The 26,050-nt window shown below is 37.6% G+C and overlaps 1 protein-coding gene across 1 annotated transcript in view; it reads right to left on the reverse strand.

The window, feature by feature from the left end:
* ITGA8 (integrin subunit alpha 8) overlaps window positions 1-26,050 on the reverse strand; it is a 113,528-nt gene that overhangs the window by 20,380 nt on the left and 67,098 nt on the right. Inside the window, exons 23-27 of the mRNA XM_048306799.1 lie at window positions 23,602-23,682; window positions 18,201-18,306; window positions 16,237-16,395; window positions 10,142-10,267; window positions 7,229-7,342 (exon numbers count right to left, since the gene is read on the reverse strand). Coding sequence (XP_048162756.1) covers window positions 7,229-7,342; window positions 10,142-10,267; window positions 16,237-16,395; window positions 18,201-18,306; window positions 23,602-23,682 — 586 coding nt within the window. The remainder of the gene's footprint in view (window positions 1-7,228; window positions 7,343-10,141; window positions 10,268-16,236; window positions 16,396-18,200; window positions 18,307-23,601; window positions 23,683-26,050) is intronic.

The raw sequence follows: 26,050 nt of genomic DNA on the forward strand, positions 1-26,050 counted from the left end.
AGCTCACATAAATGCTGAGAGTAGAGCTCATAAAACTACTTGTTCTTATTAATTTGCTTAAAAATGTACATGTGATTCTGTACATGGTCAAAAAGTATTTGTACTATTTGTAGCAAGAGGATATGTCCACCCAAATATACTTCTGACCAAAGACAATACTCTGAAAATCAACACATCCTTCTCTCTATCATTATATTATTACACTTCACATATTATATTTTTACATTAATTTTAATAGCCTATTTTAAGTTATAATAGAGGCAGCTGTTTTGTCGTGATTCAAGAAGACTTCAATATAGAGATTTTGATGGTTATCAATTTAAGATGTTTATTTCTTCATATACCTAACATTGCCTATACTGTAGCACATCTAGGAAGAGTGTCATGTTCTCCTCTTGTTAACATTGAAAATATTTTAAATAAAAATGAATGAAAACAAAACTCGCCCACACCCAAAAGACCTCCAGTTAGTTCAGTCCCATGCAAATGTCTCTTTCTTTCTAGCCTTCATTCCACATAAACAATCAAATCCAGAATAATATAATATTTTTGGCCACAACCAAAGTTGTGGGTTTTACTTAGGGTTTTTTTTCAAATAACAACAGTTTTTTGGTGTAACTGAAAATTTTGTTGACTACTTCCTCCTTTTGTTGTTATATGTGGCCTGAAGGGCAGTGCATCAAATTTTTAGCTTTTAATTCTCAGTCTGAATTAAAATAATCTACTTAAACTTCCATATATGGCTTATATATGGCAATGAATGAGGGCACAAGACATGTCTCTCGCTAATTTTTCTGCTTCCCCACTTCCATCCACAGACAGGGAATTTAGGTTGGCTGCAGAATTATTCTTTGAAAATACTAAGCAATCTTCCCTTGACTGAGATGTTTTCCACTGGACACAGAAAGCAGTTCTGTGCTGGAGGATGCTGAGGATAGAAATTATTGTTCCTTCATATTCTACTTACAGATCGAATAATTGCCCCCATAGTAAAGACGAGAGGAAAAAAAGTGAACACATGAAAGATCTTATACAAGAGGATCTCTCACTTGTCTCATATCACCTCCATCAGTTCAACTCTGTTCTGAGCTCCAAGCCTCTGCCAACACATGTGCTGCACAGTCTGTGTGGCCCCACTGCACAGGCTATCTGCACTCTTCCTCTAATGGCCTTTGTGCAGCTAAACTGAATCCTTACCACAAAAGCATTACTTGGCCAAGAGAACTTCTACCAAACTAAAGAGGCGCTGAGTTCACTAGTAATAAAATACAGAGATTCTCAACAAAATTTCTCATCATGGAAATACAATTTGAGCATGTACTCTAACAGTGGTGACAGCTCCAGGTTCCAGGCAATGAAGGCAAAGATGGAGGACAAGACTGGGAGAACTTGTAGTTGATGGTCCAAACCAACAAGGTACTACATCATTGTCTTCCTTGTTTTCTATACCCTTCCAGATCTCTCAATTTCTTTTTATGTCCTTGATGCAGCTTCAGCAGAAGGGAACACCATCATTTTATAAAGCAGGTATGTGGGGCCTCTCAAGCTGAATTTGAACTGAATTTGTGTCTTCCAGTCCTGAATTCTCTAATCATTAGACTACCAGCTCTTGCTTCTGGCAATGAATATGGAATAAAACAAGTCCTCTTAAAATCTTTCAACTAATTCTATAAGTACCTTCTAAGCAATTTTTGTATTCTGTGTTCAGAGAGGGTGGACATACTCCCACTTAATTCTGATTTGGGTGCCTATCCTCCTGATAAGGAATACCCCTCATGCACCACCCTGATGGTTAGTGCAAGTCACTTTGTCTGAGGTACCTAATTCTCTCCATGTGCTGAACAGGGAGCCTAGGCATTTAGTTTCAGATTTTGGATACCAGTTCTGGGGCCAGGCAGTTAAGATATGGGTGTTGAAGTACACATCACAGTTAATACGTCAAGCATAAATTTCCATTTTTAGGCATCTAAAAAGAAACAGGATCAGCGCACATTCAGAAACATTGAAATAATGAGTATTTAACAGAGAAGCCAAAATATGACTTTGGGTACCAAGAGAGCACCCAAATGCAGTGGTACTTCTCTTGTTTTCAACTTTTTCTGATTAAAACTAGATTTTTCTCCCTTCTAACTATTAAAGTTCATGTGTTCAGGAGTGCCAAATTCACATATCTGGAACTGTCAAAAAGTCAAGAGAGAAACAATACAATTATATTCAATAACATTAGAAGAAAATAAAATAAACTTCAAACTTCTCGGGAACCTCACATGCCCTCTGTGTTCCTTTTACATTACTGCCTCCCCTAGCTCTCCCAGAAAGTGATTTGTATCATTATGAGGAATTTTCAGTACAGGCTGAAATAATAGCTAAGAATGCGCTGAGTTCCACATCCCACAATGTTATAAGTTCTAAAGAGCTTGGAGCCTGATGGTTGTCACAAATCAGACAGATGATACAGATTCATCACTTAGAAATGCATTTTCAAAACAGATGTTTTACTAGACAACTCCTGAGTTCTATATTAAAAAGCACCCATCTGTTCAAAGAATACTGGACCAGATCCCTTCAGGTCTCCCTCAGATGACTCAGAAATATGATTAGACAAATGGGGACATCCTGGAGCCCCATCAGAACACAACGTAACGTAACCATGTAAGGTTGCACAAATCAGGCTATTATTTGCCTGATCAGCAAGTCTGAATTCAAAAGTCAGCTTTACTAGAGGGTTCATATTTACAGCCAGACTTTGAAGTTAATCCAAAAAAGTCTGTGATTCTTCTTGGCCTTTGCACAATGTCTGTCTCTATCTTTGTTGGCTGGTTGGGAAATTTGGGCTGCTTTATTTACTCAAACATGTCTAATCATTGCACGTCATTTAACTGTTATTTGTTATGGGAGTTTGGGGTTTAAGGTGACAGATTACAACTGTCAAGAGACAACATGGTCAGCTGTTGCCAGTTAAACTAAGTGGAAGAGGAAAGAGTCACTCAAACATGACAGATCTTTTGCGGCAACAGAATATACAGGCTGGCCCATATAACTTTGATGGAAAACATTAATTATTTCATCCTAGCATAAATCAATCACTTCCAATAATATCCTTCTCAGGTTTGCATTAGCATATCTATAAGGAGAAAATTACATGAAAAGAGCATGATGACACTGTGTTCTTGGCTTTAATGAGCACAAACAATTTCTTCTGCAAATCATCATGTCTTCATTTAGATTATAGCACAGTTGAGGAATGTTGTACATCACCACTATGCTGCTTTCTTTGGCATATGAAAATTTTTACATTAACTGAATGTGCAAAAGAGGTTGCAATGTTGCTCTAGATTTTTCCCCTAATTTTCTTTACAAGACCATGACAGTGGGGTTCAGTTTGGCCCTAGTTCTTCCTGGTTCACAATAATCTCATCCTGATTATTTTGACTGCATTTTAATCCTCAGTTTGACTCTGCAGATTTCAACCTAGTTAACAACAGCTGCAGACTTACTAAGAGCAGATTATGTCCTTTTTAGGAAACTAATTATGTTCTACAGTCTTTTACAGTGATGGCTGTATAACTGTTAATTTTAAAAGGGGCTGTGAAAAAGGGAACTGTTCTGAGATGGGTGGAAGGAAGACAACCAGACCTTAGGACACTATTTATGGTCTCCAAGTTTGCATGTGAAGTAGGGGTCATGTTATTCTGGCAGTTATTTAGACATAAATGGGGGGATGCAACAGTTCTCTGGGGACTACCTTTTTCTACTTAGGAAAAAACTCTGTTGCTTTGAGTGGAGTTTTTCCGATTCTTAACAAGACTTGCAAGTTACTATTCAAAGAACACAGAAATGTTTACAGGGAAAAGGTAAAACCACAGCCTGTAAAAAGTCTTATTTGATAGCACAGGTATGTAAGGCCAGTGGAGTAAGCAGATGTTCTGATAGTAGTGTTTCCCATGAAGTCTTTCCACCCAGTGAATCTACAGCATGGCTCATCTTTGTCCCTGCCCACAAGCTGGTGTAACACTCCATCTCTGCCTGGAGCTCACCAGGTGAGCGGAGGTGCAGGCAAAGCAAGCAGGATTTATTAAGGAGCAAGGAGGAGCTAAAGGGACTGCAGCACTGGCATTGGCTGGTGTGTTTGCACACACCCATGTCCCAAGGGCCAGCTTTGACCCTTCTCCCCATGCAGATCAGGAGGAGAGATGCTTCAAGTCAGCTGCATAACGCATCCTCTGAAGATACCTTTCTGTCTTGTCACTGTCTACAGAGTTAGGCAACCAGCTTTGGCATCTAACTTTCAGATTACTAAAATTACATAAAATGAGTTCCACTGCTCTTGCATTAAACGTGCCACTGAATTTCATGCAGTTGTACTTGTTCTGAACCTAAGTCAGGCAAACTAAGGTGACATCCTAGAAAAAGATTCTGTTTTTACTGAGTCACTAAAAAAAGGAGATTTGGTAGTTTATTCCAATTGTTACACATCCTCTGTCATAGCCAAAAACTCAGAGAAACTGTTTCTCATGAATTTTGCTTGACTTTAATCTCTTACAGATATTTCTTGATAAATACTAAACTAGACTTAGGAAAATCTTTATGAGGCTAATTCCCACTGAAATAGCTGTAAATAGCCTAGAAATTTCATCTAATCTGTGCACAGGGTGTTTTCACAAGACCTTCTTTTTGGCTCTTATGGAGTTAATTATATTTCATCAACAGAATGATGAGGAGAAAAACTTGACTGGATCCGGAATATGTCAGGCTCAGTTCCCAGTAAGGAAGGCAGCTAAGGAAGCTAAGTTTTATCTTTTGCTTGGTGAAGAAAATGATGAAGATTCTCTATGTTAATTCTTGCCCACTGCAGTGCTCAAAGTTGTCACACATTGTTCCAATCAAAGATAATATCCCTGCCTCTCTGCCTGTCTTTGTGCGTTAGGAACAGAGAACCAGTGCAGTGAAGTTCTTACCTGAACTTAACAGGGACTAGCCCGTGTGAGGTTGCCCAGTAGTCTCTTAATGGAATTAGAAAAAATTGGAATCAAATTCCCATCCTATTTCTCAATAGGTATGTTTTTTCTATAGCTGCAGAGATGCTTACATACTGCTATTTTCTGTCCTTTGCAAAAGCTTGCACCAGACGATGTCCATCCCAGCTCACAGATTTGAAAGGACAGAGAGACATCCAAGCTGTCATGCTTTTGGTCCTAAATTTGAACCAGAGCTTGCATTTTTTTTGTACTAGCAGATTACTCACTCAGCAAACCTAAATAAGGTATATCCAGTCTAGAGTATGAAACACACTTGTTAAATATGCTTCTTCTTAAAAGTCTTGTATTTGTGTTAATGGAACTGAATGAAAATTTCTTGGGTTTGATTGTTCATAGAAAGAAAATGCACTGACAAATCAGGAATTAGTTCACCTAGTATCTGAAAGGATGTCTCTTGTTAATGAGCTAGACAAAAAATCTCTTTTTTTCAAGCAAGGTCAGATAGCGAGGACAGAACTTAAGCGCTCTTCAGTCATAGTGGTCCTCTATAACAGCTTTTGGAGAAGAAACACACAATGTGATCTGATGCCCTGACAGACAGAAAAACCTTTCAAGTCATCCTTTCAAGTAACCACTGCCATAGTCCTGTACACCAAGAGAGACCAGTGACCCGCCACAGTTTGCGCCCATTATGGATTTGAAGCAAATCTCAGCAGCTACTGAGCTGGCATTCAACTTTCTGGAAATACTATTCTATCTGCTCTCATTTCTCCAGGAAAGCAAGTGAGGATGAATTTCTTTTGTCTACTTTCATGTTTGAGGGAAGGGAAAAATTAACTTAAAAGGTGTGAGAAGCTTAATTTAAAGCTGTAAACCAAAGATCCTCAATTCTTGCCAGGGTAAGAGGTACCCTGCATACAAAGAATTCTTCTCCCTCAGCTATAGGGAACAGAGGAAGGTTCTTGCACTCCAGAAAGACATGAGAGTTCTAAATTGAGAAAGAAGGTGACAATAAATCAGTTTGATCAAGATAGGAGCTGCAGTTATTTCCTAATAACAGCAAACTGAATTATAAATTTCTCAGTGTACTTCCCAGTGTTAAAGATATGACAACTACACAGTAAGTACAGACACATGGCCAGCTGTGAGGTAACAGCTCACAGTGCAATTCCTCTGCCTTACAGAATCATAGAATAATTTGGGTTGGAAGGGACCTTTCAGAGTCAGAGTCAAAGTCAAAGCTTATCTGCCATAAGCTTGGACATCTTCAAATAGTCCAGACTGCTCAGAGCCCTGTCCAATCTGTCTTAGAATGTTTCCAGGGATGGGGCATCTGCCACCTGTCTGGGCAACCTGTTCCAGCACTTCACCACCCTCAAGGCAAAAAACTTCTTTCTTACATCTAATCTAAATAGATCCTCTTTTAGTTGAAAACCATTACCCCTTGTCCTTTCACAACAGGCTCTGCTAAATGATTTCTTCCCTTCTTTCTCATAAGACCCCTTTAGGTACTGGAAGGTGCTATAAGCTCTCCCTGTAGCCTTCTCCAGGCTGAACAAACCCAACTCTCTCAGCCTCTGCTCATAGGAGAAGTGTTTTACTCCTCCAGTCACCTCTGTGGCCCTCCTCTGGGATCACTCCAACAGGTCCCTTTATGCAGTGTGAATATAATCCTGAGAGCAGAAGTTGGAAATGCAAGAATTTGCAAAGGGAAGTTTATTTTTCCCATGGCCTACACTGTCCCTTCTTTTAGTAGCAAGACAGATTGTCACTATATGAGTGTCATGTATCATATGAGCTTGATACATACTACTCTTCCCTAGATTAACAGAGAATGAATAATAATGAATTTTTAAGCTGGACATAGTGTATACGATATGCAGTATGGCTCCAAGAAAAACCCTCCATTGGGAAAAGAGGTTACAAATGCAGAACACATCACTGAGACCTAAGAGATTATTGATTTGGGCCATTCCAGGAAAGCTGAAACAAAACCAGAAAAGGTATTTAAAATAATCTTGGAATTTTCAAGTAGGATTCAGGACATAAATTTGAGAAAGAGTGATAGCAAAAAAAAGAAAAGTAAGCAGCATCCAAACAACCTGGACAGGAACCAGTGAGATGTTACCTTCAAAGACAGTGGTAACAAAAAGTATTTGCAGTTGCTCCATTTAATTTAATCATTTATATTTTTAAATAACTGGTCAAAGAAAAAAAATTTTAATATATGTATTGAAAGAGATGATTACCTCCAGGAATGTTTGTGCCCAGAGCCGGGACCTGATTTTTAGTGCGGCACTCTTTCCTCTTTCCAGCTGTCCCACAGTGCACGAAATTAGGACACACTTCACATTTGTGCAGTTCTGAGCACAAAATAAAGGGAAGTCATACTTATGCTTTGAAAACAAATAAAATAATTTTCAAATGCTATAAATAAGCAAAACAAATCAACTTTCCCTTAAAGAGCTAAATAGCCTGAAATCAGTAATTTCATCTAATATACATGAGATACCCTATGAGTCATTGTGATACCTATAAACCAAGGAGCAGATTCTTTTTGCATCATCAATGAATACAAACACCTTCCTGTAATAAAGAAAATAAAAGCAATAATTTTCAAAAGTATCTGCTCTGAAGAACTCTTAATGTCCAGGCACCTACCAATCCTTTGAAGCATGTGCTTTTTCTTCACCTATCAATCATTTTATGATTTCAACACTTTTTTTCCTGTTCTCTATGCATGAAGTGTTTATATTCCTAAATCTTCCCCTTTTCTAACTCTCCTGGTTTTCCCACTGATATTTACATTATAGCAGCCAGAACTTTTGCTGAGATTCATTAGTTGCTTTACTTGAAACTTATTGTCCATGAAACATTCCTGATGAGCAGTGATTCTGGCTCATTTACAAGGATGAAGGCAAAAGCCAAGCATTGCAACTCAAAACTATATACTCTTAAAGTCTGCCAGGAGAATGTCACACTAAAGGTTAAAAGCTGACTAGAAGCCACTGAAGGGAATGAGCAGAGTCTCATGGGGTAACTACAGAAATTATGTGGTTGTTTAGGGCATAAAAAGGAAAAAATCTCATTAAAAAATGATTAATGTGTGTGGAAAAAATAAAAACTTTTGTATATACAAATGGGTTTTATCTGAGAAGTTTTGTTTGACTCAGGGGAAGGCTGAGGTTTCAATTGATTCCTATTTTTATAACAAAGCAGAGAATCCCTCCCATGACAGAAGGCCTTATGACCTCAAAAACAAAGCTAAATTTTCATGAGTATATTCTCTAGTGAGAGTGAGAATGCAGTACCAATGCCCATGCTTCAGGAAATGAGATGATGATGCACGAAACAGATCTGAAAACACCCTTAAGGAATCCTCTGTCTTTATAGACAGCTTTCCTCACAAATCTCTATCTTATCAGAGGATAAGCAGAAGCTATATGCTTAATTGCTGCTTTCTATATCTGCCTGAAAACAAAACTGTAAACCCTGGAACTTGCAACTATAAACTTTTTTTAAAATGAGTATTTTAAAGTATCTGTTTATTTGGCTTTAAACATTCTCCAAACAGATTTATTTATTTTGCAGGAAGGAGAAGAGTTGTTTTCATTAATCGTATTGGCCAAAAACACACATTAGCAAAATAAATCATTAGTATGCAAAAAAGTCTACTTTTGGCTGACATTTTAGGACCTGAACACATATTTCTGTTTTTCTCAGTAATGCATTTAGCCTGTAGTGATTTTCAGAACAATGTAACATTGGAACTAATGGAAGAGAAACCAAATGTTTAATAAATGGTATAAATAGAATAAGAGGTTCTCAGAACATTTTGTCTCTCTGTGAAAATGTTTTGATGAAAATAAAATCAACTTAAAATTTCTAAAAAAAATTACGATTTTTAATAAAGAATTATCTTTGACCAATCAGTCTTTTTTCCAGAGCAACATTGATTTTCCATGTATACTTCCAACATGTCAAATAAAAAAAATCATTTTTATGCATCAGCAGTAGCTAATATTGAAGGCGCACAGAACTGGGTGGGACACTGTCTAACTGAACTAATGACACTGCTTTTCTATGCATACCCTGGAAAATTTTTGTTATATATCCAGTGGTAAGCACTGCACCCAATTCTATCCTAATTTGTGCTGATCAAAAGCGTATTTTACTAGAAGACTGCTCATCAAAGTGCCAATTTCATTTTACTACGTACCCCACTAAATATATTTGATCCATCTACATCAACCAGCTGAAAATTGTCTGCTTCATATTTTAAGTTGCAGACACAGTGCATACTTCAGAACTTGGTTAACCACTTCCAGTTGCTGCAGTCATTTTTATGTTGGCAGCCTATGAGCCTAGAAAGATGACTGAAAATTAAGATATCACTGAAGAATGAATTAAGTGTTCTGTGATAATGACTGGCATGTCTTTGAAACTCCTGGAATTCTTCCTTCAGACCCAGTGGAATTAGATTCTTCCCAGGGTATTGGGTTGATGAAAGAATGGCACAGGAATCAACAGTGATTACTGTTTATAATGGGTTAATCTGTGATTTTGTTCTTAATAAAATTTCAGTTTTCATTACTCTCAGATTCTATCTTCTTCCTGTTAAAAAAATTGCCAGACTAACTTTCAGAAGCAGTGTAATTATTCTATTACTCCAGAAGATTTAGGTTTGTGAGGTTCTTTGCTTCCTACCGAATTCTAGTGAGGGCTAAGAATCCAAGCATGAGTCTGTAGTAAACAGCTTAATAAGAGACTAGACAGCATGAAAGAAACTCTGCTCAAGGTTCATAAAAATAGATGGAAAGCACTGACTGTGTGAATCCCTTGACTGATCTCAAGGTCATAGAGTTTGAACATTGCCTTTAGGGAAGGGCAGCTGACACCCACAGTACTGAAGTATGCTAAGGATGGCACTTTGAATGCAGGAGTGGAACAAAAACTCCTGAAAATACAGCCAAGTCCAAATACTCAGGTACCAAGCTGTCTAATCAGAACTATTGCCCTAGGAGAGAGAGTATTGCTATTGCTCCAGCATTGTCTGGACTGTTAAAAATGCAGTGACCTGTCCCATTTGCCTTGCCTGTGGTACTGTAGAGAGCGTCATCTTTCCCTGCACAGTCCCAGTATATAGCTTTTAGATAGCTCACCAATATTTTTGCAGAGTTTTTCCTGTGAGGTTCTGCCACTGCGACATCCCTTCTCCTGATGTAATGAGAAATTGTGGAATTATATAAAAAAGCAGCAAGTTCAGGAGTGTCTTGTGGAATAGCAAACTGCAAAGAGAGAAATGGGAATGGTAAAGACATACGCATAGAATGAGTCTAACAGATTTGTTCCCATCTCAGAGGTCTTAAATTTTGGATTAACACTGTTTTTTCAATTTAACAGCACAATCATGAGAATACACTGTTTTCAACTAGGATCATGATGAGTAATAGCACAGCAAGATATTGCCCAGTTATAGGAATTACAGTAGACAACATTTTTCTCCAATTTTACTGGTGTCAATTTTGTTGCTTTACTTAATTTTGTTAGACTCTTGGGGGCAGATTCTGATATATGTAATAGGATAAATTCAGAACTGTTGCATAGTAATTTAGTCATTAATTTAGATCAGAATCTGCCTAATGAAATATACTGATTTTACCAGTTCTGGAAAAAAAAGGAAGCCTGGACTTCAAACAACATGATTTTTGATCATATAACAAATATATTGTAGATTTGTTTTGGTAAAAGCTCAACTTTGTAGAATGCAACAGTTTCTTAATTTCTAATCTCACATTAAAATGCATTCTCTTCAGCTTTATATTTACAGATTTTTGTTCTTCAATTAAAACCTACATTTTTTGTTAGCAGTTTGTGTTTAACTTCTACACAGGACATTTATAGCTTCTTTCATGAAGCCTCAAAGAACTCCTGGAGCTAATTGCTACAGAAGGAAAGAAAAATTTTAATTCATGACAATCCAATCATGTAAAATCACAATAAAATATTCATGGAAGTTTACAGTAAGATCTCAACAGGAACTCAACTAAACATAGCCAAAGCTATTTCTTAAGGACTTCATATTATAAAGAGCTATATCAGATCATTCTTATCAGTTCCTTTAACTTCTGAACACAAAATATCTTAAACAAATTCCTAAAGAAAATGTTTGTAATTGTAATAAATGTTGTAGCATTACATGGAAGAGAAGAGCTATAAATGCACAAAACCTTCCACACACTAATGCTGTGTAGTACTAGATTTGGAAAATTTGTATCATTTTGATGCCTTTTGATGCCTGGTCTTAAAATCAAGAGTCAAACACGGTTAGAAGGGGAAAAGGGATTTTACCTTGGTATTTATTTTAAGGATCCTTAGGTGCACACATCCGGGTCGAATGCACCCCAATGCCCACCGCAATGCACACCCCCCAAAAGATCTGGCACATCATTATAGGTCTTACTAATTAGCATATCTATCAAAAATTCCCCAATGAGAGGCTTGAGTGAGCCCCCCTCCCCAAGGAACCTTCCCCTGGATGGTTCTATCTTGGTTCACAGAATGTGTTCTGGAGAGGACCTTGGGGTCTGGGGCACACTGATCCCTAACTATGAAGCTTCTAAAATGTTTAGTCTCTCGGATGGACAAACAAGTCCAAGAATGTAGGCAAAAAGCACTAAGAATACAGAAGCTGTAAAAAAGGTACAACGGGATATAAAAGAAAAGGCAAAAAATCTTCACGGCATCAATTTATCTGATTTAAATTATAATGCTATAAACAGAACATAAACATTTGACATTGTCGGAGATCTTCAGTCAAAAGCATCTTACAAAGTGAAATATATTATAATTCATTAACAGATGAAAGTCCATTAAAAAAATAAGAATCCCCTTTTTTCCTGTTTTCTGTTGCTTAATCAGGTGAACATTGTCTACTTGCAATAAGGGAACACTTAAGTAGCTAGTAAATCTCTCCCTCTCAATGTGGTGACATGTCCAAACTCTCCTAGAATTCTTTCACCAGCATATAGACTTTATTGATGACAAATGAAAAAAAAACCGCAACACAATATTATGTCTGTGAAGAAGACCTCAATATATGATCACAACGGATATAGATGTAGATCCATTTGAATACTAGAGGATTTTCATATTTACATTTTTCTTTTTTCATAGATCCTAGAGTGTTAGCATCTTAGTAGTGAATTTTTACAGCAAAGGTTCAAAACCAGCCCTGTGGTTAAGCAAAAACATATGTGTTTCCTGCAACCGTTTAAGAGCAGAATTTGTCCAGTGGCCTAGATGTCCAGGTTTAAGATATTATTTTACCCTTCTTGAGCTGGTCACATGGAATTGCACACCTGTACAATCTGTAGCTATTTTATATGCCACATATTTAGTACACTATACTTCATCTTAGATAGAGGATCATTCCCTCCCTCTAACTACAGAGGACTGTCTCAGTTTCCCCGCCATGGAAAACTACTGCATTATTCTCCTGAGCATTATTACTTTAAGCAGGTTTCCAGACCTCTCCATTTCTCCACTTCTCATCTCAAAACCCTGTTTCACCTTTCTCGTTTTCTAGCCAAGCAATAGCCTCTGTTACTATGTGCAATTCCATCAGAAATGTTCTGAAAGAAGGCTTTGTGTAAAAGGTATTATTCAAGATGGGTTGGTGACCATTCAAGAGCAACCCATTGGATGGTATTATTTTTTCCTGAGACCAAGACCTAAACATAGTAGAAACAGTTTTGCAGCATGAGGAGACAGTGCCTCTGGAAGGGATTAGCTCCTGCCACTCATGTTGGTGGATGTACCTTGTCCATGTGGTGAATTTTGGCTGTTATTTCACTGCTTCCCTGACAGATGCCTCACTTGTGGTACTACGGTGCTCATCTATTGAGAATGTGCCATATGTGTCACCCTGTATATTCTACCATAGTGGTATTTATAGGTACAGGTTTCATAAAAATGCTTTTTGCCATCAGTCTGGGAGAAAAAAGCAACCCATCAGGAATACTGTCTCAAGCCAAAAGTCCATCTAGCTGAGCCCTCTTCTCATCACAGCTGCCTTTAGGAAGAGTAAGAAGGAATTAAGAATGGGGTATGCATACACAATACTCTCCTAATAACTTTCAGCTCCCAAATGTTTTCAGATCAGGGACTTCCTCATCTGTATGAAGTTTTTGTTCATTTACTAATCTTCACTGGACTCTTCTTTTGGGAATTTATTTACTCTTCTCCTAAAATCATGTAAACTTTTAACCCTGACTACTTCCCTTTGGCCACAAGTTCCAGACACCTGAGACCTGCCACCATGGACCACCACTTCCTTTTGCTTGTTTTGAATCTGACTCTCCAGGCTTCATCAGATGCTCCAGTTCCTGCTCAGGAAGAGGCAGAGAACAGTCAATCCACACCCACACTCTTCCTGCCACTACTCATTTTGAGGATCATTTTGATATTTGTGCATAGTCACCTCTTTTCTATATTGAAGCATCCTAGTGTACTGAGTTCTGAGTTCTTCTGCAATGGAATCCGTTCTTTATCTTTGATAAGTAATTTTGCTCCTTTTTCACCTTTTTGCTCCTTTTTGCTCCATTTTGCACCTTTTCTAAGATTCATAATTTTATTATCCTTTCACATCCCTCATGGCCTTCATAGAAAGATAAGCTACAGAGAAGTCCCTAAACAAAAGTCTTCCCATAGGTGTGATTTATCTTTGTGGACTAGACAACAAAGCCCGAAGAAAATGTTTTTACAAGACAAGAAATTCAGCAATAGGGAGGAATACACTGTTTTGATTGAAACTGAACAATCTGAGTAATTTCAAAGGGGAAATGCCTCAGTGCCCTAAGTGGGCTAGATTCGTATATCCAAGAGAAGTCAGGCATTTAATGCCTTTAGCCTTATTTGGAAATTTGAGATAAGCATCTTGCTATTTATACAAAACTTGAAGGAGCCTGTCTCTGTGTCCTCCTCCCATCTGAAGCCAATAGATAAGTATTACATATTTGAAACCTGATTTGTGTATTCATGCTGTTCAATGATTTGAAAAACTGAAATAAGGGAAGGATACTTAAATTCTTGCAATAGTGATTGTGGATCTAAAGCCATATTCTGCCACAACAGATGGACCATTATTACAGGAAAATTTCTCACAAGCTTCATAGGAATTAAGCCTTGTTTATGTAACAGAGGCAATCATTACCAAGTAGGAGAAGGAAGAGCAAACTAAAAAAAAAAAAAAAATTAAATAAAAAAATATACATTGCCTGAAAATGTCAGTAAGAACTGTGGGAGTATTCTACTCAGCTTCTTAACTCAAACTTAAACAGAACACAGTGGCTAGGGCAGGAGGATGCTGAACTCCTTTTCACTTGCAACCTGATCTGATCAGTGAGTTTGAGAAGCTTGGCTTACAAGCACAAATGCAGCACCTCAGCTTCTTCCTCCTCACCACTTTTGAAAAAGAGGTGAAAATTAGGTAGAAAAGATATGTAGAAAAAATTCCGTCTCCAATCTTACTGTGCTTTGGGTATAAAACGGACAGACATTTATTATCTTCTGTTTCCTACCACGCATTTGATTTTTCTTTCTCTAGAGAAACTACATAAAAGGATGGAATTCCAATCCCTCTCTGGTTTCCTGGGTGAAACACAAAAATCTAGCCATACTATTTTTGGTAGACATCAATTTTTCTTTACTCTTTTAAGTATGTATTGTAGTTCTGTCTGTTTGAGCTAAAGACTTGACTTGTAGCTCCTGAGGTTGTGAGCACTCTTCATCACTAGAAAGTTGTCTCCCCTTTACTGAATATACTGAACTCAAACCCCTTCTGGTACACAAAAGACGCGGCGCATTTTTAGCACTTGGAAGGCAACTCTCCCTGAAAGACATTTAACAGGCTACTGGTTAAACTTGAGAAGTGTTGTTGTTTACTCCAGAAATGCCTGGAATCAGTTATGCTTAAAAAACTGGATACCTTGTTTTTGATGGCATAATATGTAGAGCTGCTTTGCTTAATCTTCTGACTTTGAGCCAAACCAAGCTCTTTTGGGGGGATCTGCCATCACAAACATAGATCTTAAAACAGGAAATTGTCCAAGCAGCCAGGGATTGGGTTAGGAAAGCTAAAGCCCCGAGAGAATTAAATATGGCCAGGGATGTCAAAAACTATATGAAAAGCTTCTATGGATACTCAAAGGAAGATGAGAGAAAATATAAGTCCTTTCCAGAAAGAAACAGGAGACCTGGTTACCCAGGATGTTTAGAAGGCTGAGATACTCAATGACTTTTTGCCTCAGTCTTCACTGGCAAATACTCTGGGCACACTCTCCAAATCACACAAGGGAGAATGAAGGACTCTAGGAGAAAGTCAGGTTTGAGAACGTCTAAAGGATCTGGAGGTGCACAAGGCCATGAGAGTTGATGAGATGCATCCATGGGTCCTGAGGGAACTGGCAGATGAAGTGGCTAAGCCAAAATCCATATCTGAGAATTTGTGGCAGTCTGGTGAAGCTCTCACTGACTGGAAAAGCGGAAACATAACCCCCATTTCTAAAAAGGGGAAAAAAGGAAAACCTGTAGAACTACAGGCCAGCCAGTCTTACTTCTGTGCCCAGGCCAGTCATGGAGCAGATCTTCCTGGAAACTATGCTAAGGCACATGGAAAATGAGGAGGTGATTGGTGACAACCAATATGGCTTCACTAAAGGCTTATTGTGCCAGACAGGTTTGGTGGCCTTCTATGGTGGGGTCACAGTGTTGGGAAGAACAACTGACATCATCTACCTGCACCTAGAGAAAGCATTTGTCACAGTCCCAGATGACATCCTGGTCTCTATGCTGGAAAGACATGGACCTGATGGAGCACTCAGGGGATAATGAATGGGCTGTGTGATCACACTCAAGGAATTGTGGTCAATGGCTTAACGTCCAACTGGAGACCAGTGACACATGGTGTTCCTCAGTGGTTGGTACTGGGACAGGGCACTTTTTAACATCTCTGTTGGTAGCACTGATGGTGGGATTGAGTGCACCCTTCTCAAAAATATTATGAATACAGAAACCAAATATGTACCGAGCAACACAACAGTCATATTAGAAACATTATAGACGACCTATGTCTTGCTTCTTACTCAGGAAAATGATTTTGGGTTGTTAAAAGTTCCCAAAAAGTTCCATCCCATTATGAAGTGTAGGCAAAAAAACCCAATCAAAATGCAGAAAGGGATGGAAATAAAATACTTACCTTTATTTGCATTGTATTAATAGGAGAGCTTGTTTGACAGTGCAATGGTCCATGTGTCTGAATGTGAAGAATATAAAGAAGAAATTCTTCTCTACTGGACACAGGCCAACCAACATGGAGAACTGTATTGTTGATGGCACTTGGTCCTATATTGTGCAGCTGTCAAAGAAACATGATCAGTACTTTCCAAGGCAACAAATAACAACAAAAAACACTGCAACAACCGCTTAAATATTTTCAAATTCTAAGTGGACACTGCCTTGAAGTATTTAGGGAAGGATGTACAGATATTAACATCACGTTATTGATGGAGAATCTGTGGCAGATAGGAGAGAAGAACCTCTCCAAATTAGTCACAAAGCCAATGGCAAATCTGGGAGAACAGTCTTTGCTGTCCAAGTCTGTATTCAAGAAATCCATCACCTTTCCCATTTTTTCCTACATACGAAGAGTTGAAATTATCTAAACAAGTATAAAAAAAACTCAACCCAAAACACTAGCAAAGAAACACTATAGAAATATGAACAGTGAACTTTAACAGTTCATACTTGAAAATAGTAGCCAAAACTTCAGAATGCAAAAGAATCACATTTCAGGGCACAGGAATAGAAGGTAGAGCAGAACTTAAACTAGCTTCTTCAGTTAAGAACTGTATTTTCAAAACTCTCAATCTAAATTTCCTCAAAAGAAGTAAAGGAACTAGTTTTCCTAAATCCTAAATTAGCATCCCAGGATATTACTTTTTTCCAGGGAAAATGAACAAAGATAGAAATAATAAAAGTTTAGAAATCTAGGCTATTAAAATAGTTTCCTGGTATCAGTTTACAGTTTGAAAATAACTGATGACAACAGGAAGTCTGGACGTGTTGTCACTGGGCATGAAGAGCTAAAGAAGCTGAACCTCATGGACCTTCACGCAAAGTTTCTAGAGGTGTGAGAACCTTTTTTTTTTTAAATTTGCAGAATTTTTGTGACTGATGACCTTTAGTTAGAGCTAAATAAAAACCCCTTTCAATCTTACATCTTCTGGGAAACTGTCTAGTCTTTCTTATACTTTGCTGATATAAACCATGTAAGTGGTTTCCTTAGTAACTGTAACTAATTACAGTAATTATTTTAATACATTTGAAATCACATATATAGTTTCACAAACAACCCAAATGCTTGAGACAGGAAGATTTGTTAGGCATTTTTCAGTTTAGAGAAATGTGTTAAGATGAGGAATTCACAAATGATAACTTGTATTTTACAGTTGTATTCACTACAGTTTAGCATGTCATGCAAAATTGTAATCTTACATTGCTGATTAAGCTCAGTTGCTTATATTTTCTCAAGTGCTAGTTTGTGAATTATAACCATATGTGAAGCCTTCTGTTTTACCCTCTAGAATAAAGGCCATCCATCAGATTCTAAGGATGGCTTCTATTCCATGTAGTTCACTCAATGCCTTTTTTCTAAGCTGAACTCTTCTCTTTAAATTGATGAATCATCCAGAGGAAAAAAAAACCAACAAAAATACAAGGTAAATATATGTGTACTTCAAACATTAAGAGTTATTTTCAACAGAACATTTTCTGAGGTAACAAGTTACACGTATGTCTACTTTTTTTTTCAGTTAGCTAGAAAGAAAACATTTTTTCCAGTGCACAGCTTCTGATGAGAAGATATTTGACATTGATTATAAGGAAATTTTAAGGACTGTTTTTAATTCTTGTCAAACACCCAAAATGTTTATAAATCCCTTAAATATCAAAGACAGACTCCTAGCATAAACTAATATCTCCTCCACTCGCATGAACAGATAATGGGGTTGTGAATTCCCAGATTAAATTTGGGTCACATGCTAAAGTCAGAGTATTTACATTTGTGGCTTTATCTAGCTACAGATAAAGACAATAAACCAAATTCATCAGGAATTCAGTGAGGGCAGCGTGAGGTCCTGTGGCAACATACATAGTTTTTACCTCATAGATGTGTTCTACTAAAGGACCAACTTCTTCTTCTTTTGTAGGTTCATCTTTGGGTTCCCAGTTGTGAAGTGGCAAAATAATTGTTGGGGGGTGAGACACTCTGTAATATACAAAACAGGTTAACACAGTAACTGTTACCAGTGACTGACTGCAGTAGTTTTAGAAAAAAATTAAGAACCATTATAGAAAACTGAGCCCTCAAAGGCTTGTTATTTGGGCATATTAATAGGAATTAGGTGAGGTGAATGCTACAATGCTTCCATAAAGTACTACCCAATCCTTGCAGATGACTGAGGGTGTGCATTTAGTTTCATACTTCCCCTGATGGACTGGCCTTTCCAGACAAGGAAGTAGCTCTATTTGGAGAGCAGAATCCAGTCTGCTGGTCATTTTTATCATTCTCACTGATGAGATATCTGAATACATTATCCACGAAAGCAGAGTAAATAAATGCATTTTCCCATTTCCTTTAAAGCCTGTAGGTGTTTAATGCTATGCATCTTTCTTCCCTAGAATACATTCTTTGGTATTTATTTAACTGTTCTGACTGTAAATTTCTATAACCTCTGTTATTACTCCTTTAAAAAACCTTGCAAAATAGTCTATCTCATTCTACAGGTGGGCAACGGGGATATTGTGACTTCCATAAAGTCATAATGGAAATTGGTGTATTGGGAAACAGAATTCAGGACTAGAGCCTAAAAGAGTGCTCCAGGCTTTCCAACTGCTTTGCAAGCAAAGTGGCATCTATAGCATTCCCTGAAATACTGTTGCAACTTGCAACACATAAATAAAACATAAACAAAGAAAACTGTCACTTAATATTTGACATCTTTCTTTCTGTCTGCTATTTTATTTTTCATTTCCTTCTCTATCTGACCTTAAGAAAGTAGTCTTCTGTTAACATTTTTATTTGAATCGTGAACATTTTATTTCCCGTAAAAACTGGAAGTTCATTGTACCGGTCCCATTCAGATGCAAACTAAACCTCACTCAGGCGCTCAGAAGTTGGGAAATCAGATCCCAAGAATTTCTTTTAGCATGGTAGGTGAATTCTAGCACAGACATATGTCATCTACAAGTACTGCATGTAACTCTTGGCGCTAAAATGGTATTACCCTTTCTTTGCCAGGGTCAAGTCTCACTCAGTTTTGCTGGTTTACAGAGTCTTTAGCTGAAAGAAAATCTATAAAATTTCAGTGTTGGTTCTGCCAAAGCTGGAATTTTGCTAACAGAAAAGTGTTAAAAAACAATCAATTTTTTTTAGAATGTAACATTGGAATAACATGATAGACTTCTAGGCACTAATGTTAATCACTTTGCAGTAGCCCTGCTACAGATTGCCCCTTGAAGAAACAATTGGATGGTTTTGTTGCAAATGCTGAAAAAATACTACTGGAAGAAACAAACAGTTCTTGATTACAGCTCTTACGTCATATACAGTGAATGAAATGTCTGAAGGAAAATTTCCTAGAGTATACAGCTTCTCAAAGCAGCAAGAAATCCCAGAGAAGAACGGCTTAATACCACCCAGCTGAAGTACAACTCTTTGTGAAATTTGGTGTATTCTGGAGTATCCTGCTAACTCTTAATACTTCCTCAGACTTCAAAAGGCCAGCAGTTTGTACTAAAAAGTATGCCAGAGGACAAATTCACAAGCCCACCCTAATAAAAAACAAGAAACTAAACATTTTCATTTAAAAAGTAATTTCTGATTAAGTACTTAGCCTAAGTTTCACAAATCATCTTTTCAATATGAATTTTAATTATTGATTGCTGTTGGAGAATAGGAACTTTAGGATGTTGTTACAAAAGCCAAGACACATAGACCCTTAAGCTACCACAAAAACCTGCAAATCAGAAGCTGCACATTGACAAAAGAGAAGAAGGAACACTCAAAACTCAGTGTTTTCTATTGCACTGCCAGGGAAATATCCACAGCATTGCAAAATGCAAAGTATAAATTTAGAGATTAAATTAAAATGACTATAAAGCATATAAAAACATTTATTTTAACAGAATTTACAATTATTTTGAGGACTTCTGCTATTGACATGAAAGTAGCAAAATTAGGTCAAATGAAAAACAAATCCACTCTTTTCACTATTTTATTTTGTATTTTCCTGAGAATATTTTTAACATTTGAATGATTTATTAGACAAGGAGTTTTCCTAGACTTTTAGGTGACAATTGTAGTCAAACAAGAGTACTGAAAAATAAGATAAACAAAGTATGGTCCACAAAAAAGGCTTATGTGGGACATACAATAAAAATTCTGCCAGCTGCAAATCCTCTCAATCCAAATTACTTCCTTCCTGAATCTCTCATTCCCCTAGTGCTCTTTCAGCAGTGAGAGATAACAATGACAATACTAAAACTCCTACATTTTTATAGAAGAAAAAAGGTAAGCAGAATAATCAAATCTTAGCCAGCAACTAAGCAACTGCTTATTGAACTATATAAGGAGTTATGTTAATTTTCCTTTGAAGAGGATATTGAAGAAGATTTCTTCCTTTTTCACAGAAAAAATATTTGCATGGTATCTGCATGTATGCATATATGCACAATTTCATAACTACTTACTTTTCTTCAGTAAAATGTACAATGCATCCAGTTCCACCTTGTGCAACTCTCTGAAGAGAAGTAGAGAAACGACTACAATATATTTTCCAGTCCAAATGTGGACATAATCTCTCTTTTATTTTTATCTAGGAAATAGTGAGCAGTTCTCTTGGAAGTGGATGTTTTAGCATCTCTCAGTAATTAGCAAAATCTGTCAACAAAGCAGTTGGGACTGCTATGGCTAATAAGAAAACTAAAATACTTAAGAGGAAAGAAACTGGAAGTCATTCAATTAAGTAATTCCTCTGTATATAATAACCTGTTTCTTAGCACTGCAGGCAGCAATTCAAGCAACTTTTTCCACTCATCACCAAGCTCATAAGAACTGAGGATTCTGTGGTCATTTTTTGGTCTATCTATTTACCTGTTACAGAACTTTTCATTAAAAAGAACACACTATGGCACAGAAAGAACACGATGGAGGCAAAGTTGCCAAGAAGTTTGCAAAGAATAGAGGTTTGGCAGATTTTTTTATTAATGTGAGGAAAAACTTCACTAAAATAATAGAATCCACAGCACTGGAAGCAACCCTTTCTGAGAAGTGCTGTGTATGTAACCATAAATGTTCTGGTCTGAAACTCCAGACAGTCCTTAGCCTGGGTGTTCACCCACAGCAATACCTAGCAGCTGCTGGCTCCCAACATTTTCTCACACATCTGTAGCCCATTAAATAACACCTTCAATTCTTATTTCCTCAGCCTCTACTTCTTCTGTGTTACACATTTTGTATTTTTCACCTCTCTTCCTATCCAGCTCATTTCCTTAGATCACCACTAGCTACAGAAAATGAAATAATATTCTCACTTCCGTTCTTGTTAAACATGTTGCCTTTCAACTGCTCCTTTTCAGAAATAAAATAATTAACTTATGTCCACACTGCCTTTGAGTGCCAGCCTTTTTTTTCCACCTGACTAGTTTTAGGGTTAGTCTTCTTAACCTGGAATACACTTACGAAATATGATGGAAAATCCTTTAAAAATCTCTCTGATTTAGACTGAATATTAGAGCAGATAGATTGCATACTAGAGCAGGAAACGTTCTCTGTGATCTGCAAAATTATTTGACTTATTGCTAGCACTAGGTAGTCATATTGTCTCAGAAGTGACAACAATAAATACATTTTTATAAATTAAAAACCCCATAAATAAATGCATTTTTATTGGTTTACATCTAAGGCAGCCCCTTGAGGTGCATCACTTAAGAGACATCTACCCTTCTTGCACCAGCCAAGCCTCATGGCCTGACTGTGGAAGTGAATCTGAGCCTTGTAGTTCCTGTTCAACCCTTGCAGAGCTGGTAATGGTTAAAGTCTTGAGCTGTAGTTTCATAAGAGGAGATGTAGGAAATCTAATATCCCAGACAAAAAGCACTGGGGGCAATTATTTGCTTTAAAAAGACATCCTCCTGACTTCCTCCAGGATAGGAGTCTAGTTCCAAGATTGTACAGGGTAGTCTGATATTCTTATAAAATCTTAGAATCATTAAGGTTGGAAAAAAACCTTAAAGATTATTGATTCCAACCATAAAACTAGTACTGTCAAGTTCATTATTAAATCATGTCCCTCAGTGCCAGATCTACATGTCTTTTCAGTATCTCCAGGGATAGTGATTCTACCACTTTCCCAAGGAGCCTCTCCCAATACTTGACAACTTCTTCCGTGAAGAAAATTTTCCTAATATCTAAATTGAACCTCCCCTGGTGCCACTAGAGGCCATTTCATCTCATCCTGTCACTTGTTACCTGGGGGAGGAGACTGATTCCCACCACACTACAACCTCCTTTCAGTTAATTGTAGAGAGCAATAAGGTCTTCCTGAGCCTCCTTTTCTCCAGGCTAAACACCCCCAGCTCCCTCAGCTGCTCCTCAGACTTCTTCTCCAGGCCCTTCACCAGCTTGCTTCCTTGCCCTTTGCTGGACTTGCCCAAGCACATTAACATCCTTCTTGTAGTGAGGGGCACGAAAATGATCCCAGTATTCAAGGTATAGCCTCACCAGTGCCAAGTACAGAGGGATGATCAACGCCTGCCAGCCACACTATGTCTGACAAAGCCAGGATGCCATTGGCCTTCTTGGTCACCTAGGCACAGTGCTGGCTCATATTCAGCTGGCAATTATCACCTAATGGCATTTTATAGTTTGCAAAATCAAGTTACATGTGAAAACAGAGATAGAAATTATCATCTTTGATCACATCCTGTGCTTGTTTAGTTTTGGTATACTTTGTGTCAGTGAACAGGCACTTGCTTCAGGCAGAAATATAAGAATCTTACAGTAGTAGCTGGTTGACTTTTTATCATAACTTATTTCTTACTCATCCTTTCTCCAAAGGCCTCACTCTGCTCTCTATTAGTATATGCCTTGACATAATGCCTTTCACACTTCCAGCCATAAAAGCAGTAGATCCTGTTTGGTATTCAGCATTAAGTGTCCAGGTGGTTGCACAAGAAGACATATGAACACATATGAACACATACGAACAGACATTCCATATTAGTAACATCCATGCACAATCTGAATGCCCAAATAAAATGTTGGCTCTGACTGGTGTTGCTACAATGTGAGATTTTACAGGTTGCTGTCTGCACAGACACTCAGTAAGTCTGCAGTAGCTCCATCCTGCAAGGCTTGCAGGGGTAAGACCCAGGTGTCCCAGATGGATAAAGCATTTGGGTTTATAATATGCCATAAGATTCACTACATGGGATTATCATATGCAGAAAGATTCTGCAAAAAAGTAGTTATCATAGTGAGGTGAAATAATTGAATACTTACCCTCTGATTTGTACTTGAGCCACAGCACTGATGTTGATATGGAGGTTCACTAAGTTGCTGGTGGGATTTATCTTGTTAGAACTGGAAAAAATATATACAGATGTTAAAAAAGGTTATTTATCAGAACTCTAGATTATCATAGCACTCAATACAAAAGGCCCCCTGGACACATGACAGAACAGGATTCCTATTGCCACTCTTCAGTCTTGTAGGACACTGGTATTTAAGTTTGGTATTATTTGAGCTCATCACATGCTTAATAATATAATCAACTCAAGCATCCTCTAAAGAATCTTATGATGATGAGTAAGATGATACAAATTTATTTGGCTCAGAATACCATGTAAATTCCCTTGTACAACTCAGCTATCTGTATAGATAGAAGTATCTTAATAGAATACAAGTTTGTTTTCATGCATTGGAGGAAGGCAGTGTCAATGAATAAGACAGGCTTTGTTATAACAAAATTTATTTTTATGACTCTCCAAGCCTGTGACTTTTGCATGACAGTCTTTGGGGAAGAAGAATCAAAATCAACTGTTCCTTTAATTTTCTTATTTTCTTCTTTCCTGTATCCAGAGTGTTTACACTCCTAAAACCGCTTAGCAGTGAAAACAAATCTCTGTATGTTTAAAATGTAGTGCTCTAACTCATCTTATTGTCTTTTCTTACTGCAAATCCTTAGTAATAAAGGTAGTTTCTCTTGCCTCAAAAGGCCATTCCTATGATTATAGCCCATTCATACAAAGAAAGATTTGCAGGTTCCAATTCACGAAGATAGTGAAGTAATTACAGACTTAGAATTTATTTAATTATGGGATTAATGACAGTAAATTTGCATGTTTTTTTCAAGCAAGCATGGACTTCCTTGCTTCATGAACGCTAAGTTTCTACTGCTGTTACGGTTTGCTGTTATCACATCTGGGTAGCATCAGTCAAATGGAAACATTCAGAGGAGGTCAGCATTCCCAGTGACTGACTCCTGAGGAGTAAAGAGCAACACTGCTTTGATCCAGGCTTTCTGGTTACAGATTGCTAACATTAAGAGCAGCTTTAATTTGTTTGTAAACTAATGCAGATTCCCATCAAACATTTTTTGAACTTTCATGTAATCCTCTACAACCATTGTTTTGAGTATAAAAGTACAAGTATAAAAATTATTATACCACTACTTTGTTAGAATAAGCTGCTTTCCAATTTGCATATTCATCCTACTTCCCATAGAGTTAAAATACAGATTTTAATCATATATATCTGGTATTCAAACCTTGTTTGTGCTTTATGGCATTTTTTAGAGAACAAAATAGTTTAAATAAAAGTGCCAGGACATTTCTCTCTCAAAGGGGTACATAACTGCACAGCAACATCCACATCAGAAAGGAATCAGATTTCAAGACACTCCTCAGCCTCGTTTGTTTCCTACAAGTAATGAACTTCAGTCTTGCAAACCAAAATATTATTTTCCACTTGATGTTTTCAAGTAAATGAAAGCTCTCTCTTTTGAATAAATTAAAGTAGGACTCAAATTCACATGTATTCTTCCCTTTCCTTCCATTTAGGCAATTTCCTCTTTTTGCCTCATGGAGTTCCCTTTTTCTTTTAGGATTGTTTTACTGAGGACACAGAAATGCACAAACTCTCCTGCTGCTTGTGAAAGAATGTACAAAGCAGTGAGTTTTACCTGTCAGGTACATTCCCTATGCAAGAAGTTCTACTCTTTTACTCCTTCCTTTTTTTTTGTTTTTTAAATAGCTGTGTGCTTTTCAGCATTTTCATACCAGTCTGTAGCCCAACACATTTCCTTCCTTTACATTTTAGTCAGTCACAGTCATGGAGGAAGCATGAGATGTTACTGTCTTCTGAAGTTAAGATGTATTCCTCAGTAAATTCGTGTCGCTTTTTTAAAACAGCGACGTACCTTCAACTTATTACCTAGAAAGATTTAACTATCCAGAAAGCTCTGGAGCTCCCCAATTTCACAGCATGAAAAGGGTAGTGACATGAGCCTTGGATACCCATTTAAAATGATTGCTTGCATTAAGAAATGAACAGTGGAATGGACAGGGGACCTACAAGTTAAATGCTGTATCTCTCTCCAGAGGAGTGAGCCCATGTCCAGATTTGCATGATCCCCAGCCAGATCCCAGGGAGAGGGCTGAGGCCTGACCAAGCACCTAATGGACTTCTGTGGCATTGCTGTGCCCTTCCTGAGTTTCTGCATGTCCTTTGCTTCAAGGGTTACATTATGGAGACATGACTTAAACATTTTAAATGTCTCAGTTATTTACCATAATCAACATGATCAAGGCCCTCATTAAAGGCCAGACATTAGCAATTAAGTCTCTGCGTGTGGGGCAGAGAGGGCCCCATACGAACTCCAGTGTGTATTTGATGAGGACAGATGGAGCAGAAGCCCTGCCACCTACCTCAAAAGTCTCAGGTTTGTTTT

Source organism: Corvus hawaiiensis, chromosome 1, assembly GCF_020740725.1.
Source record: "Corvus hawaiiensis isolate bCorHaw1 chromosome 1, bCorHaw1.pri.cur, whole genome shotgun sequence".
Lineage (NCBI taxonomy): Eukaryota > Metazoa > Chordata > Aves > Passeriformes > Corvidae > Corvus > Corvus hawaiiensis.